Source organism: Meriones unguiculatus, chromosome 8 (genome assembly GCF_030254825.1).
Source record: "Meriones unguiculatus strain TT.TT164.6M chromosome 8, Bangor_MerUng_6.1, whole genome shotgun sequence".
NCBI classification, from domain to species: Eukaryota; Metazoa; Chordata; class Mammalia; order Rodentia; family Muridae; genus Meriones; species Meriones unguiculatus.
Window position 1 is genome coordinate 118,680,262 of NC_083356.1, and position 19,011 is coordinate 118,699,272.

A 19,011-nucleotide genomic window follows, 5' to 3' on the forward strand; every position below is an offset into this window, starting at 1 on the left:
GTCTTAGCTATCATCTTTCAGTTTACCAACACTCCTACTTCTCTTTCTCCCTACCTCCAGTGCTGAGAATGGAATTGAGGGCCCCAAGCATGTATTCTAGACTACTGAACAGCTGTCCTCATCCCTTTATTTTTGTTGTAAATCACAAGGTTTCTTCATATTCCCTAAACTAGTTTCATAATAATAATTAATATTAGTAATGTCAGTTTCCCAAGTTGTTGGGACTGTGTATGGATGGATGCTACCATGTAGACTAACCTAACCTGCTTCTATGTCTGAAATGCTTTTCTTAGTTCTGAGTGTGAGAACTTAAAAATTCGTTGATTCGGTGCTGGAGAGATGGTCAACTATTAAGAGCACTGACTGCTTTCCCAGTGGGTCTAGGTTCAATTCCCAGCACACACACGGCATCTCCGAACTGTCTGTAACTCTCCAGCCCAACAGACCTACCATACAGACAAAATACTCATGTATATAAAAGTAAATAATAATAAATCATTGAGTCATTCTTATACCTGATGAAAGTTCCTCATTGATTTGCTGTTGAAGAGAATTTATATTCATTCCTTAGGAAAAGCCTCTTTGATCTTGACTCATCTACCCATCCATCTTCGCCTCACGCTACTCTCTTTGTTCATTGAATATGCCAAGGTTTTTTTCCTACCTAGCATTACTTCCTTCTCCATAGCATGTCCTCCTCTTGATTCTTTCAATATCAGATCAGATTTCTTTTGCAAGTTTTTCTTCCCTCACTATTACAGTGTCCAGCTCTACCTTATCCTCTGTTAAATGTCTTACATTATTGCTGAACATTTAACATCTACTTTAGTCCAAAGTTCCCTTGACTTTTTTACCCATTTGTCACTCTGCTCACTAGTTCTTAAGTTTTCAACTGTGCTAAAAACTGTAGTTACACTGTTACCGATTTCTCTTTCTAGTATTTTAATAAGACTTCAGCTGTAAGCAGTATAAAGACCAGTTCAAAAAAACACACTAGTCAAGGAGTTCAGGATAAGGCCCTCATCTCTCTTCTTATCTGTAAAACTAAGGGGAAATATTTTAAGAATCATCCTGACTAATGCACAAATTCTATTTCCCTTCAGTTTGGCAAGTTCTTGGCAATAGTTACTAATTTTGTGTAATTTATAATATCATTATTTGGTCGTTTGATACTAAAAAATTGTTACACCATGAAAAACTACCTGAGACTAGCAAACATTTCTTTTAATTTAAAGCATTCCTTTTTTGTTTTGTTTTTTGAGACAGGGTTTCTCTGTAGCCCTGGCTGTCCTGGAACTGACTATGTAGACCAAGCTGGCCTCAAATTCAAGAGATTCACCTGCCTCTGCCCCTTTGAGTGCTGTGATTAAAGGCATGTGCCAGCATGTATCTTAAAACATTTCTAAACACCAAATCTGTTTAAGTCATAGCACTACCTTGCTGGATCAGTTTCTTGCTTAGGCAATACAACAAGCAAATAGGAGAGGGCATTTCTTTCAGTATTTTGTTTTCTGCTTATTGACAATGTATTTTATTTATATTTCTTACTGAAATTCTCACAGAATCATTGCTAAGTAGCCCAGCCTAGTTTATTTTAGATTGCTAGAAAAACACACTTAACAAAAAAAAAAAACACAGATTTTTTTTTAATTTTGAGAATTGCATTTGAACTTAACAATTGAGAATTGCATTTGAACTTAACTGCATTTTAGATATTTTCAGTTAACTTTAGATATTAATTTACTTGGAGGAGCATTAAGTATTATCTAGTTGTTGCTTTCAGAAATGTGTTACATTCTGTTCACTGAGGTACATGAATTAACTTGCATTTTTAAATACCACCCTTTATTTATCTTAAAATTAAATAGGAAGTACCATTGGCACAAACTGCACAGCCCACATCAGCTATCGTTCGTCCAGCATCCTTACAGGTTCCCAATGTGCTGCTCACAAGCTCTGACTCAAGTGTCATTATTCAACAAGCAGTCCCTTCACCAACCTCAAGTACTGTAATCACCCAGGCACCATCCTCTAACAGGCCAATTGTGTAAGTGATTCCAGTCAGCCACTGACTGTTTGTGAGTTGTTAGGGTTTTCTTACTATGGTTTTTCCTAGGATATTTAATTACTTGAATTATATCGTGTGTTTGTATGAGTGTGTGTATGTGTGTGTATGATCTGCCTGTCTTGGTTTTTGGAAACTTTTAATATTCTTTTAAAAATAATATTATCTAACACATTGGAAAATAAATATCTAAATCTTAGTCAAGAAACAACAGTGAACATAGACTATAAGTTAAGATGGTCTTATTTTTATGCTGTTTGACACAAAACATAGTTACTCCATTTCAAGATGACATTTGTCTCAGTTCTTAAAAGTAAATCCCAAGAACTTTCTGATGAGAATTTTTTTCATTTCACAAATTGGAAATCCATGATTTTTTTCAACCAGTTTTTTTTTCTTAAACACTCATATATGTTTATGCATTTAAATTGGAAATCCATAATTTTTTTAACCAAGTTTTTTTTTTAACACTTATACATGTTTATGCATTTAAGATGCAATTAAAAATACCTAAGTTTTGGAATTTGCCTTTTGGAAGTTAGAAAACTGATTTTTAAGTACTGGAAAGACAAAAACTGTTAATTTTCCAGGGGTGGTGGTTGCTATAGATCTTTACATTTTCCCTTGTTTTGTTTTTCTTAGTCCTGTACCAGGCCCATTTCCTCTTCTATTACATCTTCCTAATGGACAAACCATGCCCGTTGCTATTCCTGCATCAATCACAAGTTCTAATGTGCATGTTCCAGCTGCAGTCCCAGTAAGTTGGAAAGTTAGACCATTTAAGTCTTTGTGTCAAAACTGGTCTTGATAAAATAACCAGAAAATATAGTTGAACTGCTTGATTGGCTTACTAAATATAATCTATCAAAATGCTTATTAATGGGGAGTAATATTTATTCATCGATACCTATAATCAACTATACTATCCAGGCAAACATGATTGGATAGAAAACATTTTCCTCTTCTCCCCATTGTTTTCTGGGTTTTTTTTGTTTGTTTGTTTTTTTGTACTATTTCTGGATTCGACTCATTTCAGTTTGACTAGATTTGTAGAACTTAAATATTCCAACTTCTTATTTTAAGATATTTGTATTGGGATGCTGTCATAGCTATGGTATATGTAGTTATAAAAATTCTTCACAAGAACACTTGTCCTTTGTGATTACATGAAGTTGTAGAACTCCTTTGGTGACCCAAGCATATTAAGGTCTAGACATACAGATTTAGGCCTGGTGACACATGCCGGTAATCCCCATATTCAATAGGCAGAGGTAGGATGAAAAGTTCAAAGCTAGCCTGAGTTATATAATAACTTGAGGCTAGCCTGGGCTACTTTGTTATGAGAAAATCCAAAAGAAGTTTTATGAGGCACATGTTAAATATACAAATTTTGGAAAATGTAGACAAGGTAATTAACTATATTGAGTTGTCTAGTAAACATTGAAAAACATTGTTGAAGATGTTTGCTTAAGAGCTTGAATAGCTCTTGCAAAAGACCTGAATTTAGTTCCCAGCACCCATTTTGGGTCGTTCATAACTGACTATAACTCCAGCTCTAGAGGATCCATCAATTTTGGCCTCTGTGGGCATCTGCACACACAGATAAGCACACATGCACATAAGTGAAAAATGAAGTTTTCATTTAAAAGCACAGTTATTTGAAATGATGAAAAATTGCTATTTTTCCTATCCTCATATTTCACAAATAGCATATTTTCAAATGAGTCTTGTACATTTACATTTTCATCCTAAAGAGCACTGTTACATGTCAAGCAAAGTTGTCCAAAACATACTATTTTCATTTTCCATAATTTATGATACAGCATGTTTTGAATTTTTCTTAAATAATTTCCTATAAAGAATACTTCAAGTCCTAGTCATTCATATAATTAAATAGATTTGGTTTAGTTTTGTTTTCTGGGACTGGTGACATGACTCAGTGGATAAAGACACTGGTCACCATATTTGACAGCCTGTGTTCCAATCCCCATATCCCACATGGTGGAAGGAGCGAGCCAATTCCAACAAATTGTCCTCTAACCTCCATATGTGTGCCATAGCATGAGTGTGGGAACATAGATACAAAATAAATACATGTAAAAAGTTTGTTTTATTCTGTTATTACATGGATACATAGTGTTGATTCATGTGGTATAATCCTTTACTATATAGTTTTTTGATATTATTTTTAAAAGGCTACTTGTAGCAACACTCTAAACTTTGTGGTTTGGGTATTCTCAGCAATATTAGTAGCATATTGCGTATTAACTTTATTTTAAAACCTTCCAACCTTCCTCCCTCCCTCCCTCCCTCCCTCCCTCCCTCCCTCCCTCCCTTCCTTCCTTCCTTTCCTTCCTATTGAAGCAGGATCCCACTGGCTGATCTGGAACTATGTAGACCAGGCTGCCCTTGCACTCTCAGAAATCCACCTGAGTGCTGGGAATTTTAAGCACTCTAAACATCCAAAATTACTATTGATTGAGGCAATTCCAAAATATTTTGTCTTCTTTAAATAGAACCTTGTTACTCAAAATGCTTTACTTAAAAGACTTAGTGAAGACTAAGGTATAAGGTTTGTTTTGTCTTTTTTGAAGATATTTTTAAAGCAAGAAACAATCTTTTTATTTGGGATAAAATGGTTATCCATTTAAATGTGCCTTTATTGAAAGCAATTTGCAATGAAAGATTAACACTGTTCACATAACAATTGCTAAGTGAAAAGCAAAAGTGGCAAAGCCTGTTAAAGTATTTTCTGACTTGTCAGGGACACCAGCTTCTGTTTTATTATACAATATGTTAACATGTCAAATGCAAAATTTTAAATGCAAAATTGGAATTTAAGAGATAACCTACAAATTTTTGCATCAGTCAGTTTTTCAGTTTTTTTAATCTATTTTTATTTTATATACATTGATGTTTTGACTGCATGCATGTCTATGTGGGGGTGTCGGATCCCCTGGAACAGGAAGTATGGACAGTTGTAAGCTGATATGTGGGTGCTAGGAATTGAACCCAAGTCCTCAGGAATAATAGTCAGTGCTCTTAATCGTTGAGCCATCTCTCCAGCCCTGAATGTTATGCATTTATAAGAAAGAACAGTTAAAGCCAGGCCAACTGACACAGGCCTGTTAGCCCAGCTACTTAGAAGGCTGAGAGAAAAAGAATGCAAATTCAAACCTACCCTGGACTACAAAGTTGGTTCAAAGCCGTCCAAAATAACCTTATAAATCCTGTCTCTAAAAAGCAAAAGTAAAATGATGGCTAGTGATACAGCTTTATAATAGAGCACTTGCCTCAAAAGCACAAGGAAGGCCTTTGATATAATCCTGGGAGGTGAATTGGGAGGGTGAATACAGCCCTTTGAGAAAGGCTAAAACATGGAGATTAGTATTTCAGAGAAATTGACAACTTTTGAAAGATAAACCAGGTGGTACAGTTCATCCGATTTCAGTGCAAACATATAATCATCTGTAGCTAACATTTATAATTTTCTAAATCCAAAGGTATAAATTATAATCATGTGTAATAAAAAATGCACATTTTGTAAATACTGAGTTGAAGTTATTTTCAATATCTTTTACACAGCTTGTTCGGCCAGTTACCATGGTGCCTAGTGTTCCAGGAATTCCAGGCCCTTCCTCCCCTCAGCCAGTGCAGTCAGAGGCAAAAATGGTAAGCAAAGTTTGTTTTGTCTTGAACATTTATTGAATCTCTTAATTTATTTTCCATTAAGGCCAACATCTTATAAAGTTGTGGGTTGTATTATACTATAGAATAACCAGAAATTTTGGGGGGAAAAGGGCTTCCATTAGTGTAGTGACTTGGCAATGACACTTTAAATATAAAAGGTGAGCTGAGAATAAATTTTTGGCTCTTTTTTTTTTGGCTTATTTATTTATTATTAGTTAACATTTTATTAAACTTTGTATCCTGCTCCCTCATTACCTCCCAATCCTACCCTTCTTCCCTCATCTCCTCCCTGCCCCTTTCCAAGTCCACTGATAGGGGAGGACCTCCTCCCCTTTCATCTGACCCTGTATTATCAGGTATCTTCAGGACTGGCTACAGAGTCCTCCTCTGTGGCCTGGCAGGGCTGCTCCTTCCTTGGGGAGTGGGGAGGTCAAAGAGCCCACCATTGAGTTCATGTCAGAAATAGTCCCTGTTCCCCTTACTAGGAAAATACACTTGGATACTGAGCTACTATGGGCTACATCCAAGCAGAGGTTCTCGGTTATATCCATACATGGTCCTTGGTTGGAGAAAGACTCCTGTGCCCAGATATATTTGGTCCTTGTGGAGTTGCTATCCTCTCTCCAGGTCATATTAACTCCCCCTTCTTTCATGATTCCCTGCACTCTGCCAAAGATTTGGTTATGAGTCTCAGTATCTGCTTTGATACACTCCTAGGTAGAGTCTTTAAGAGGCCCTCTGTGGTAGGCTCCTGTCCTCTTGCTGTTTTCTCCTACATCCAATGTCCATCTCATTTGTCTTTCTAAGTGAAGATTGATCATCTTACCCTGGGTCTTCTTTCTTGTTTATCTTCTTTAGGTGTTTAGATTTCATTATGTTTATCATATCTTATAGGTTGTAAATAAAGAACTAAAGAAGTTAAAAAGCAATAACTCAAGCAATCCAATTAAAAAATGGGGTACAGAGTTAAACAGAGAATTCTCTTAGAGGAATATAGAATGGCAGAGAAACACTTAAAGAGATGCTCAACCTCTTTAGCCATCAGAGAGATGCAAATCAAAATGACCCTGAGATTTCACCTTACACCCATCAAAATGGCTAAAATCAAAAACTCAAGTGACAACACATGCTGGAGAGGATGTGGAGAAAAGGAACCTTCCTCCATTGCTGGTGGGAATGTAAACTGGTACAACCACTTTGGAAATCAATCTGGCCCTTTCACAGACAATTAGGAATAGTGCTTCCTCGAGACCCAGCTATACCACTCCTAGGCATATATCCAAAAGTTGCTCAAGTACACAACAAGGACATTTACTCAACCATGTTTGTAGCAGCTTTATTTGTGATAGCCAGAACCTGGAAACAACCCAGATATCCATCAGCGGAGGAATGGATATAGAAATTGTGGTATTTTTACACAATGGAATACTACTCAGCAATTAAAAACAAGGAAATCATGAAATTTGCATGCATATCGTGGGATCTAGAAACGTCATTCTAAGTGAGGTATCCCAGAAGGAGAAAGACACACATGGTATATACTCACTTATTTAGAGAATAAAATTGTAGTGTTGCTTGTAATCTGTCTGATTCGGACTGTGCATTAAACTCCTCCTTGTGGAGGCTCTGAATCCTACAGCTGAAATGAAGTAGAAGCTCTGACAGCAGTACTGAACAGTTAAACAAGTTTCTCTAGCTAGGGTGTCGGTTAGAAAACATTGCATGTGATTAAAAGGGAATGTGCTTTCTACATTAAAGTACTTTTACTATTTTAAAAGATAAGCCAAAGGGTTTGGAAAGATGGCTCACCAGTTAAGAGCACTGCCTGTTCTTCCTGAGGACCCAGGTTCGGCTCTCAGCGCCCACATGGTGGCTCACAACTGTCTATAGTTCCAGTTCCAGAGTATCCAATACCTTCATACGGAGATACATCCAGACAAAACACCAATGCATATAAAATAAAAATAAATCATTGAAAAGTTTTTTTTAAAGATGAGCTATAGATTACATAGGAATCAGGAGATAAGCTCCTGACTCTGTATTTGCCATCCTTTGGGTTTTTCCCTTCATATAGGCTAGGCAAGCACTCGGCTACTGAGGTAGATCTTCACCTCCCATTTTTTGTTTTATTTTGAGATAAGGTCTCACTAAATTGCCCGGGCTGGCTTTGACCTCACTCTGTTGCCTTGTTGAACTTGAGATCCTTTTCCCTCAGCTTTTATAGTACCAGGATTAGGGGTCTGTATTGCTAGGCCCCTTGGCTTTAATTTTTCTAAGATTTCTTATCTATAAAGTTAAAAGGATTAAGCTTTCATTCCTAGAGTCTTTTTTTTTTTAATTCATATCCCATGACCTGTCTTAACTTTTTTGACAGAGGCATGAAATTTCTCATATTTATCAAAATCAGTGTAATAGTATCTCTGTGGCCTATTAATGATAAAATGATAGTTTATTATTTTAGTAAATAATAGTTTAGCATTGCTAGATTCTTATTTGCTTCAGTTCTTTATTAAGCACTATGGTAATACAAATTTGCACACATAAGAATATTGCTTGTAATACAGCTTAGACTTTTTAAAACTACCGTTTATTCATTCAAATAATCAATCTGAAATTTGCACATGATAACTTTAGTGTAAAACTTGTCTTTCACCTGGATAAAGAATGACTGAGGTTCATAAATGATCTAGTTACTGATTGTGCTGAGAGAAAAATGCAAACGCTGAACAGGAAAACTTTTCGTATTTTTACCACATTCAGGTCAATCCTGTTTAATATTGAGTTGAATCTTTTTTTTTAATGACCAGAGACCTTCATTGGAGATGTGATCTGTTATATGTGTTATATTTAAATATGGTATTAAGGGGGAGGGGTTAATTTGACATGCATGCAGAAAATAAAAGCTGAGTAGAGTAGGAATGCGAGACTATTGAGGTAAATGTGTCTGGACACTTTCACATACTCAGTGTGGTTTTTATCCTACAAACTGACCCAAGAGGAACAGACACTAAAGGAAATTCTTTTGGTTATAAGAACCATAATCCTAGCATCTGTTCAAGTTACCAGTGAATCATTAGTTGAAAACTAGGGAAGTCAGAATGACCCATTTAAATTTAACAACCCAGTTCAATTTCTTATTAGAATTTTAGTTAGAGGAAAAATATGATTTTCTTAATTTTGATTAAATAAAAATTACTTTTCAAATTTTGTAAGTGGATGTGTGCACCTGTGCATGCATGTATGGAAGACAGAGAGGGTGCCGTGTCTCTCCATCACACTTTGTTTCCGACAGAGCCCTCACTGGATCTGGAGTTCAGGGTCTGAGCTAGACTGACTAGCCAGCAAGCCTCTGGGATCCACCTATCTCCACAGCCCCCAGCACTGGAGTTACAGGCACATGCAAACACTTTACCCCTGAAGTGTGGGGTTAGTGCCTTCCATACCTCCTCTTGTTTTAACTTTTTAACATTTATTTTGTTTTTAATTATGTGCATGTATCTACTTGTATATTTTTGAATATGTGTACATGAGTGCAGGTGCCTCTGGAGTCGGAGGCACCAGATGGAGCTGGAGTTACAGATGCTTGTGAAGCACCTGAAATGGGTGCTGAGAATCCATTTGGGTGTTCTTGCTTGCTGAGCCATATCTCCAGCCTGACTTTTAAGTTTTTAATGATGGAAATTGTTTATATGTACTTTTATACATAAAAGTAAACAAAATAATATGAGACTACCATGTACCTATCATCCAGCTTCATTTGTTAATAATTGATACGCTGTCGTTCAGATTTTAGCTGAACCTAACATCCATTTATTGTTTCATAGATTTTAATGTAAATTTTATATGTATTGAAATGAGCTCTATAAAGTTCTGGTAAATATGTCTCTTCATGTAATGTGTGCTGTTGTTATCAAGTAGACCATTAACATACACCCATAAAGTTTTCTAATTAGTTTTGTGGTTTGGCACCATAAATTTTAGTTTAGTATAAATAGACTCATTATATACTGTTTTGTATGTAGCTCAGCATATATTTCTGAGTCATCCATGTAGATGAGTATATTGTAACTTCATTTTAGTACAGAGTATTTCATTGTATTAGCATACTACAATTTTTTGTCCATTTTCTCAGTGACAGACACTTAGTTTCTAGTATTGAGCTATTATAAGTAAAGCCACCAAGGAATTTTGTTATTCTCTTGTCTTGTCTCATCTCTGCGGTGATGGAGACTGAATCCAGGGCCTCACAGATGCTCAGCAGGGTCACTGCCACTAAGCAACACTCACAGTCTCAGCTACTGCAGATCTTCTTGTGTGTCTCTTTGTGGACATGATTGTTTGTATTTCCTTGAACAAATACCTGAAGAACACAATTGCTAAGTCAGATATACATTTAACCTTTTTTATTTGTAGCCAGGCTGGCCTCAAGCTTATTGTATAGTTAAGGATGACCTTGTCTTTCTAATCCTCTTGCCTCCACTACCTAAATACTAGAATTATAGGTATGTACTTTATATAGTGCCAGAAATCAAACCCAGAACTTTGTGCATGTGAAGCAATCATCCTGTCAATTGAACTACATCCCATCTATTTTAATTTTTTTTTTTCTTAAATTTACAACTTGAATTTTAGAGACAAGTTCTCACCCTGTAACCCAGGCTGGCCTAATACTCAAGTTGACATCAAATTTGAAGCAGTCTGCCTACTTCGGCCTCCAAAGTGCTGGAATTACAGGTATGAGCTACCATGCTCAGGTCACTTTCACATTTAATAAGGCTGTATTTGTATTTTTTAAGTTTAAAGTTTTTCTTTCTCCTAATCTTTTATCTTCTTACAATAGAAGCCTACACCATTTATTGGAATTTTTTTTTTTTTACTTTTTATTATATAGCTGTAAATTTATAGCTGTAAATTTTCTTATATTCACCAATTTTGATGTACTCAATTTTCATCATGATGAATCTAATTTTCGCTGTGATTTCTTTGGCAAGTGAGTTATTTAGAAATGTATTATATAATTTTCAAATATTTGGGGACCTTCAACTTGTTTCTTACTGATTTCTATTCTAATCATGTGAGAACTTGCCATCATTGGTGATCTTCAGATATTTGATTTACAGCTATTTCTGTCCCTTGCTATTTATTTAACAAAAATTTCATGTGTCCTAAGACATTAATCAAGCAATCTCTTCTGTATCTTTTTAGTTATAATGAGATAGTCAAGAGTTTTATTTTCTAGAATGGAATTGTTGATTTGTTTTCAACGCCCAGAGCAGTAGGATTGTATCCTATGAATGAGATATTTCGGTTTCATTGTTTTGTTATATTAATGTTATTCATGAGGATTGCTTTTGTTTTTTTCAAGACAGAGTTTCACTGTGTAGCTCTGGCTGTCCTGGAACTCGTTCTGTAGACTAGGCTGGCCTCGAACTTAGAGATCTTTCTACCTCTGCCTCCAGAGTGCTGGGACTAAATGATGCACCACCACTGTTACCAGGCTCATGATGACTTTTATGCATAAATACGATTCAGAGATTACTTTTAAAAACAATTTACAGGGCTGGAGAGATGGCTCACAGGTTAAGAGCACTAGTTGTTCTTCCAAAGGTCCTGAGTTCATTTCCCAGCAACCACATGGTGGCTCAATACCATCTATAATGAGATCTGGTGCCCTCTTCTGGCGTGCACACACACATGCAGGCAGAATACTATATAAATAAATAAACAAGCAAACACTTTACACTAAAATATAATAAAAATAGTTTATATCTATTAAAGTTACAGGTTTAAAATAGTTCTGAATAGTTTTCAAAGTAACTTGTAAGCACAGTTCTATAACAATTGCTTTTTAAAGACTCAAGATGGAAATTTAAAACTTGCTGTACTTTTGTAAACTCAATATATTTTTTTCTTAGTTGTCTAAGAAACTTTCCTAAGTTCTTTAATAGTTGATCAACATAGTACGGCTTGATTTTCTGAAATATCCTAATATCAGTCATTTAAAAGCTTAGTTAAAATTATCTTAATGCTTACGGTAAGATCATACAACTAAATTGTTTAGTCTGTAAATCTAAGCAATTTAACCAGAAATCCAAGAGTAACCAAACACTGTGGCCTTTTACCCCAGAACTGAGAGGCTAAGTCTGAAGGATTGTGAGTTCAGGGCTAACTGGGCAATTTAGCAAGACTCTATCACCAAAAAAAAAAAAAAAAAAAAGAGAAAGAAAGATAAGAAATTCAATAGACTGGTTCTCAATGTTCCCAAATAAGTACAATTTACATATTTAAAATTAATTTGTTTGGTTTGGTTTTTCCAGACAGGATTTTCTTGTATAGCCCTGTCCTGGAACTTACTCCGTAGACCAGGATGGCCTTGAAACTCAAGAGATGATCCTGCCCCTGCCTCACTGGTGCTGGGATTAAAGGCAACCAAGCCTTGTTGAAATGAACTTTTCAAGGACCAGAGAGGCCAGTGACTCAGCAGATGAAGTGTTTGTCATCAAATCTGATGACCTGAGTTTGATCCCTGAGACCTACATGGTAGAGGACAGAACCAGCTCTGACCACCACACATGCATGTGTTCATGCAAACACAATACATAAGTAAATAAATAAATGTAATAAAAATATTTGAAAAACATAAATTTCAATGTCCAGCTTCTGAATAAGGTTGCTACTGAGTTCCTATCCAAGTGTACAGCAGCATCTTAATTGTCAAATAAATGATGTCCTGCATCAGAGGCTAAACTCCCCATGTATGTTTTTCACATGTGTGAGTTCCAGCTCTCTTGCCTCCATCTGTGTAATGTTTAAATTATCCTGACTCTACCTGTCTGTAGCTCCTACTCAAATTCAATTTTCCTTTCATTACTGTAGTTGGATTTTGCTTTGTTGTTTGGTAGTTGTAACCAGACTTTGCTGTTTTGTGGGTTCTTCTTTCTTCTACTCTTCTCCACCCTTTTCGCACCATTTCAACCCCCTAGCACTAGACAGGAGAGGAAAATGGATAGAGGGGGAAAGGGCAACGTTATCATTAGACTGTGTCCTACTGATTAGGGGCATCAAGTTTGATCTTCGCTATGAGGACATCTAATTTCTTTTTCTCCTTTTTTTGTACATGACTATGACCAGCAGCATCCAACCACCAAGCAGCAACCCACCCTGCCTCTCAGGGCTCTAGCATTTACATACCCTCTGAAAAATATACAGAATTCCAAACATCACAAAATCACAGAAACTATCAGCAGCTGGCAAAATCACACCCCTGCTAAAATTCGAGGCAAATTATGTCACCTGTGAAGCAGTCCCATATCCCCTGATTAAGACAGAAACAGAATATTTTTGTGTTTTTTTAAAAAACCAAAACTCTAGAATTCTCACTACAGTAGTGATACTAGCTTTGAACCATTTGAACATTTTTTTCTTTTTCTTTTTGGTTTTATGAGGATAGGGGTTTTCTGTTTAGTCCTAGCTATCCTGGATCTCAGTTTGTAGACCAGGGCGGCCTCAAACTCAGAGCTCTGCCTGCCTCTGCCCTGCAAGTTCTGGGATTAGAAGTGTATGCCACACATCTGGCGCTGAACATCAACTTTTAAGCTTGCTTACTTTACTTATGTATTTGTATTTTATGTGCATAGGTGTTTTGCTGCATGAGTGTTTATGTACCACATGTGTGCAGTGCGCAGTGAACTGGAAGAGGATATGGGATCCTTGGACCCAGAGTGACAGACTCTGTGTGCCAGCTTTGTAGGTGCTGGGAACTGAATTCTGCTCCTCTAAGAAAACAGCCAGTGCTCTTTCATGCCAAAGCATCTTTCCATCCCCCTGGCTGAACTTTTTTTTAAATTTATTTATTTTTATGTGCATTGGTGTTTGACTGTATGTACATTTATGTGAGGATGTTGGATCCCTGGAGCTGGAGTTACAGACAGCTGTGAGCTGCCATGTGCATGCTAGGAATTGAACTCAAGTCCTCTGGAAGAGCAGTCAGTGATCTTAACCACTGAGCCATCTCTCCAGGCCCCTCCATCTGAACTTTTTGAAGCATCCTGTTTGAGTTTCATATCTCTCTTATTTTACTTCATTGCAAGAACTTACTTTACTGCATTGGTTTTTAATCTGTTACTAACTATATAGTTAACAGTTTTGGTTCTGCTATGGTATGACATGGCTAATTGTTACTAAAATATAGTTGAAGAGCAATGACAGGTTTGAAATCCAGGTAAACTACAGTTGAGAAACTTGACTTTGAATCTAAGGATGGCCACATATGTTTTAATTTTTCTAATTTTCAGATACTCAGTGCCTGCAGGTAGATAGTATGTGTTTTTGTCTACCTCAAATATAAAATTTAGATCATTTGTTTTTCTACTGAAATTTGCAGCTCAAGCTTTTAAAAAATTTTAAGGAACTTTCAAGTCTTTGGAATTATTCCTTTGATACAGGAATAAGTAGAAATTCACAAGTAGTACTTGTTAATGCTATAGAAGAATTACCAGGATCTGTGAATTTCTGTAAACTTACACTAAGTCTCATGAAATTTAGGCTTAAGGGATTTATCATTAAGTCCATAAACCATATATATTTATTTTTTATATTACTCCTTTAGTAATGTCACTTCTGAATATATATAATTTAAAAAGCAAAAAAAAAAAAAAACCACTCCTTTGAGTAAGATGTTAATTGCCTTGGAGTTCAGTTTCAGGTTTAATAAAGTGAGTTCCCTTAGAGCGACTTCCTTAAGACTTGTGTGACAAACCAGAAAATGGCTTTGCACACAGTGGGCAGCCAGCAGTTCTTCTGCAGGGGGTTTCTACTGAAAGCTGGCAGAGGGCATCTTGGCAAGTGTTCAGAAACCTACGTTAACTTAGCTGGGCCCTGCATGGAACCTCGTGTTCAGCAGAATTCTTCTGACCTGTCTCTGCATGCCGAACTAATCAGCAAACACCTAATGAGCCCACACCAAAGAAACAGACCCTCTCCCTGCCGACTTCATTTTCATGTGTTCTCTAGGGGAGGAAGACAAGACTTCATGAGGACTGATGATACTGCAAAGACCACAATAATGATAATTAACTTGCTGAATTTAGAAGATTATGCTGTTAATTAGTTGCAAAATAAAGATAAGTAATACAGCAGCAGATGGTAGACTAACACCCAGGAGAAGGAGGGTTATCACTCTGATGAGCTTCTGTGGCACATATGAAATATGGATCTGACTTGCTCATAAATTGCTCCAAGAGCACATTATCTTTTTCTTTGAACTATGATGGAGTAGTTTGTTCCTACCGAGTTCTGACAGATGTGATAACATTTATTTTCAGGTGCTGCATAAACATAGAATATAAATAACACTTTTTAAAGCAAACACCTCTGAAGAATGAGTGTATAAGATGGGTCAGTGCAACAAACTATTCCTCCTTTAACTATTTGGCATAGTCTCTCTTAAAAAAAAAAAAAACCCTTTCAGTATAGCAATTGAAATTTATATCATGAAAAGTTAATTCTAAACACAAACACATTTGTTTGTTGCTTAGAAATATGTTTTATTCTTTGAAACAATGAATGCCTTTACCCTAAAGTTAAAACTATGCCGATTTTACTGCACATTATAGCCCCTTTAAGTCTTATCTAAGTGCTTAACCTTTATTCCTCTAGATACTCACTTTTTATTTACTTATATTAAGCTTCTCTTTTGAGAGAAATGTTGATCTTAGTATGGAATTAGCAGCATATGATATGTAATTAATTGAAGATGTACTTAGAATACTTAATACCAGGCTAAAACTTTTTTGCTGAACTGTTGTTTAAAATACTGGACTGCCAGCCAATAGAATTCCTTCTTTTATCTCTATCTTAATTCATTCTGTGATATTAAGAAGAAACCTCAGTCTTCAAGAAGTTTCTTCACTTGTAACATGGTGATTGATTTCTGTCTATCTGCTTGTCCCAAAGGTCTATTTGTAAAACGGCTGTCCATTATATTTAGTTTTGCATTAATTCTTTTGGCCTTTAAAATATCATAATAAGTGAGGATGAGTGAATCTTAGATATCCTTGTATCAGTTTTGTGAAGGTTTACTGACTTCTTTTTGAATTTATAATTTATTTTTATTTTATGTTCATTGGTGTTTTGCCTGCTGGAGTTACAGACAGGTGTGAGCTGTCATGTGGGTGATGGAAATTGAACCCAGTTCCTCTTGAAGAGCAACCAGTGCTCTTAACTGTTTAGCCATCTCTCCAGCCCCTACTGACTACTTTGATCACATTGTTTAATCTTTTTTAGTTTATACCCAGTGGCCCATTTTATAAGTCAGACCCATTGTCATCAGTGTAAGAGCACGGAACAAACGTTTGTGCTTCCTCACTGGATGATATTGTATCCCTGAGGGTACTCAAGGGGGAGAACAAATGAGCACTGATGCTGTGAGTGCTCTGTGTGGTAGTGACTTGCCCTACTAAAGATTATTCAAGAGAGTGATGTTTATGTGCTTCTGACTCCCCTACGTGCAGTTACTGTATTTCATTAATTCTGAGTTAAGCTCTTGACGATAAAACTAAATGCTTTTAAATTCTACGATGTTTTCTGCCTAAGGAGTTAAAAAATGTTTTGCCAACACAAAATTTACTAAGCTCAACCTTTGAATACATTGTACATTTAATGTCTAGAAATGAAACTCCAGCATCAATTAATTGGAATTGTTCTTTGTGTTTTGATGTCTAACATTCTGATGATGAAAGGCATAAATGTGAAGCTTGACCACCTCTCCAGACTCTCTCCTCTGTTTATATGACGTGACCTACAATGCTGTTTTCTAGCTTTTATCTTTCTGCCTTCAGTTCTTAAAAATTTCCTAAATTTTTCCGATTCTAGTCAGTTACTAATTTGGTTAGTCATCTAATTTGTTTTAATCCATCCATTCAGCATCATCCTGTCTGTTGTTACTCTTTTTTTGTATGTGTATTTGTTACAAATTGATTAAAAAAGGGAAAAAGGAGGAACCAGTAGTCACATCTGCACTCCGTGGTCTTGCACATCATTTATTTATGGACTGTTGAACCACACCAGTGCTTCAGATGATCCCCAAGTGTATTTGGAAAATAAAAATTTGTATAAACTAAACTCTCCTGAGTCTTTGCTCCTATGCTAAAAACCTGCAGGCTTCTATAGCTTTTTTTTCCCCCCTCTTAAATGAGGGGCCTGGAGAGGTGGCTCTGAGGTTAAGAATGCTGGTTGATCTACCAGGGGACCAGGTTCAGTTCCTAGTACCCACACTGTAGCTCACAACTGTCTGTAACTCCTATTCCAGGGGATCTGACTCTCATTCATGCAAGCAAAACATTGATGTACATACATACATACATACATACATACATACATACATACGCAGGCAAAACATCAATGTATATAAATAAGTAAATACCAAAAACACAGTTTTTAAGGAAGGAAGGAAACCTGCTAGTGAGGTGGCTCAGTGGATAAAGGCACCTGACGCTAAACCTGACCATTTGAGTTTGAAAGACAGAACCAACTCCCACAAGTTGTCTTCTGACCTCCACCCGTGCTCCCATGGTGTATATGTGCATACACACAAAATAAGTAAACTTTTAAAAAATAGATTTAAAATAAAGAAATGATCATCTGAGAAATCCCTTTATATATAGGTTAGTTAGTTTGGCATGTTATATTTAATTTTTACTTGTAATTTATCTCTAATTTTCTTTCTTAAAATTTTTCATTTTTTTATAGTAATTACAGTTTATTCACTTTGCATCCTAGCTGTAGCCCCCTCCCTTATCTCCTCCCATGCCCCTTTCCAAGTCCACTGATAGGGGAGGTCCTCATCCCCTTCCATCTGACCCTAGCCTCTCAGGTCTCATCAGGACTAGCAGCATTGTCTTTCTTTGTGGCCTGGTAAGGCTGCTCCCCCATCAGGGAGAAGTAATCAAAGAGCCAGCCACTGAGTTCATGTCAGAGACAGTCCCTGTTCCCCTTACTAGGAAACCCACTTGGATACTGAGCTGCCATGGGCTACATCTGTGTAGGAAAATGATCTCAATTCTAGGCTTATCCACATATTAGAGGCACATAAAGAGGAAGTATATCACTAATTTTCTAAATTAAGATACAACTGATGATTTGTTCAAAGTTGTAGTTTGAGAGAGTTAAATCTAAGTTTGTGTCTTAGTTGTATAAGGCTTAATAATAAATTGTGTGTGCTGACCAGTGAAGATGCTAGAACACTGTGCTTTTGTCATTCATAAAATCAGCCAGAAAGGAGAAAGGAAGACACTTGATCTGGATGATGTGATTTAGCAGTTGGCAGGGTTAAAGCTTGTCATTCTCAGTTAGTCCCCAGTGGTTTTTATTTGAATAATTAAACCATGTAGTCTCAGATGTTCTTTTCTGTTCTCTGTATTTTCTAGTAATACTAAGGACAGTATATACAGCGTGGTATCCTGGCAGAGTGTATACTTTGAAATTAGGTCTGTTCAGACCTGGTATTTGTGTTAGCTTAATGGCTATATATGACCTTGAGTCAAATGATGGTTGGTTATCTAATCTATAAAGTGTGACTTATCCATTTAAAGAGGAAAACTCCACTAAAACAGATGTAATAATGATCTGAGGTGAATTCTGGTCACATTTTTATATATCAGTTTTTATGGATATGGACCATGTATTGTGGTCCATAATATTTCAGTATTTTTAGATTTTTTAAATTGTGTTCATTGGAATAAGTGAAAGGAATTTTAGAATTATGTAGTAACCTTTTCAAAAGCTCTTCTTGAGATCCTTAGATCCTCAGAGAAAGCAGCAAGTAATAATTACCAGTGATCTGTTTAGCATTTCACATTCCATGCAGTTATATTTACAACCAGCAAGTTTGGAAAAAGCACTAGATCAACTACAATATGACTCTTGCACACCAACAGAGCCACACATGTATAGATAACTTTTTTCTCCAGATACATACCTAAGTCTTATAAGAAAATGTAGAGGCCGAGGTATGCCTCAATGTTAGAATGGTTGCATAGCATTCACAAAGCCCTAAATTCATTTTGTAGTACTTAGAAGGGTGGGTGGATAGATAAAAGTATCTCTGACTCAGATATTTGGGGCTTAAGGCCTACATCTGAGTTTTAGTAAGAGCAATGTCAGTGATAATGGCTTCAGGTCTTTTAGGTCACTGAAGTTCCCTCATTAATCATGTTTCTATTAATCAATGAACTAGTTGCTAAAAAAAATACAGAGAA

The 19,011-nt window shown here is 36.3% G+C and overlaps 1 protein-coding gene and 1 long non-coding RNA gene across 4 annotated transcripts in view; both read left to right on the top strand.

Annotated features, from left to right (window-relative positions):
- Atf2 (activating transcription factor 2) overlaps positions 1-19,011 on the top strand; it is a 68,158-nt gene that overhangs the window by 34,180 nt on the left and 14,967 nt on the right. For 2 of the 3 annotated variants that reach the window (XM_021650428.2, XM_021650429.2), the window contains 3 exons: positions 1,869-2,047; positions 2,708-2,822; positions 5,651-5,737. In XM_021650428.2, coding sequence (XP_021506103.1) covers positions 1,869-2,047; positions 2,708-2,822; positions 5,651-5,737 — 381 coding nt within the window. The remainder of the gene's footprint in view (positions 1-1,868; positions 2,048-2,707; positions 2,823-5,650; positions 5,738-19,011) is intronic. The other variant, XM_021650430.2, reaches the window with a different exon arrangement.
- LOC132655940 (uncharacterized) lies at positions 9,745-12,399 on the top strand. Its single transcript, XR_009593910.1, has 2 exons — positions 9,745-10,489; positions 12,073-12,399. It is a non-coding gene; the product is annotated as an uncharacterized LOC132655940 (long non-coding RNA).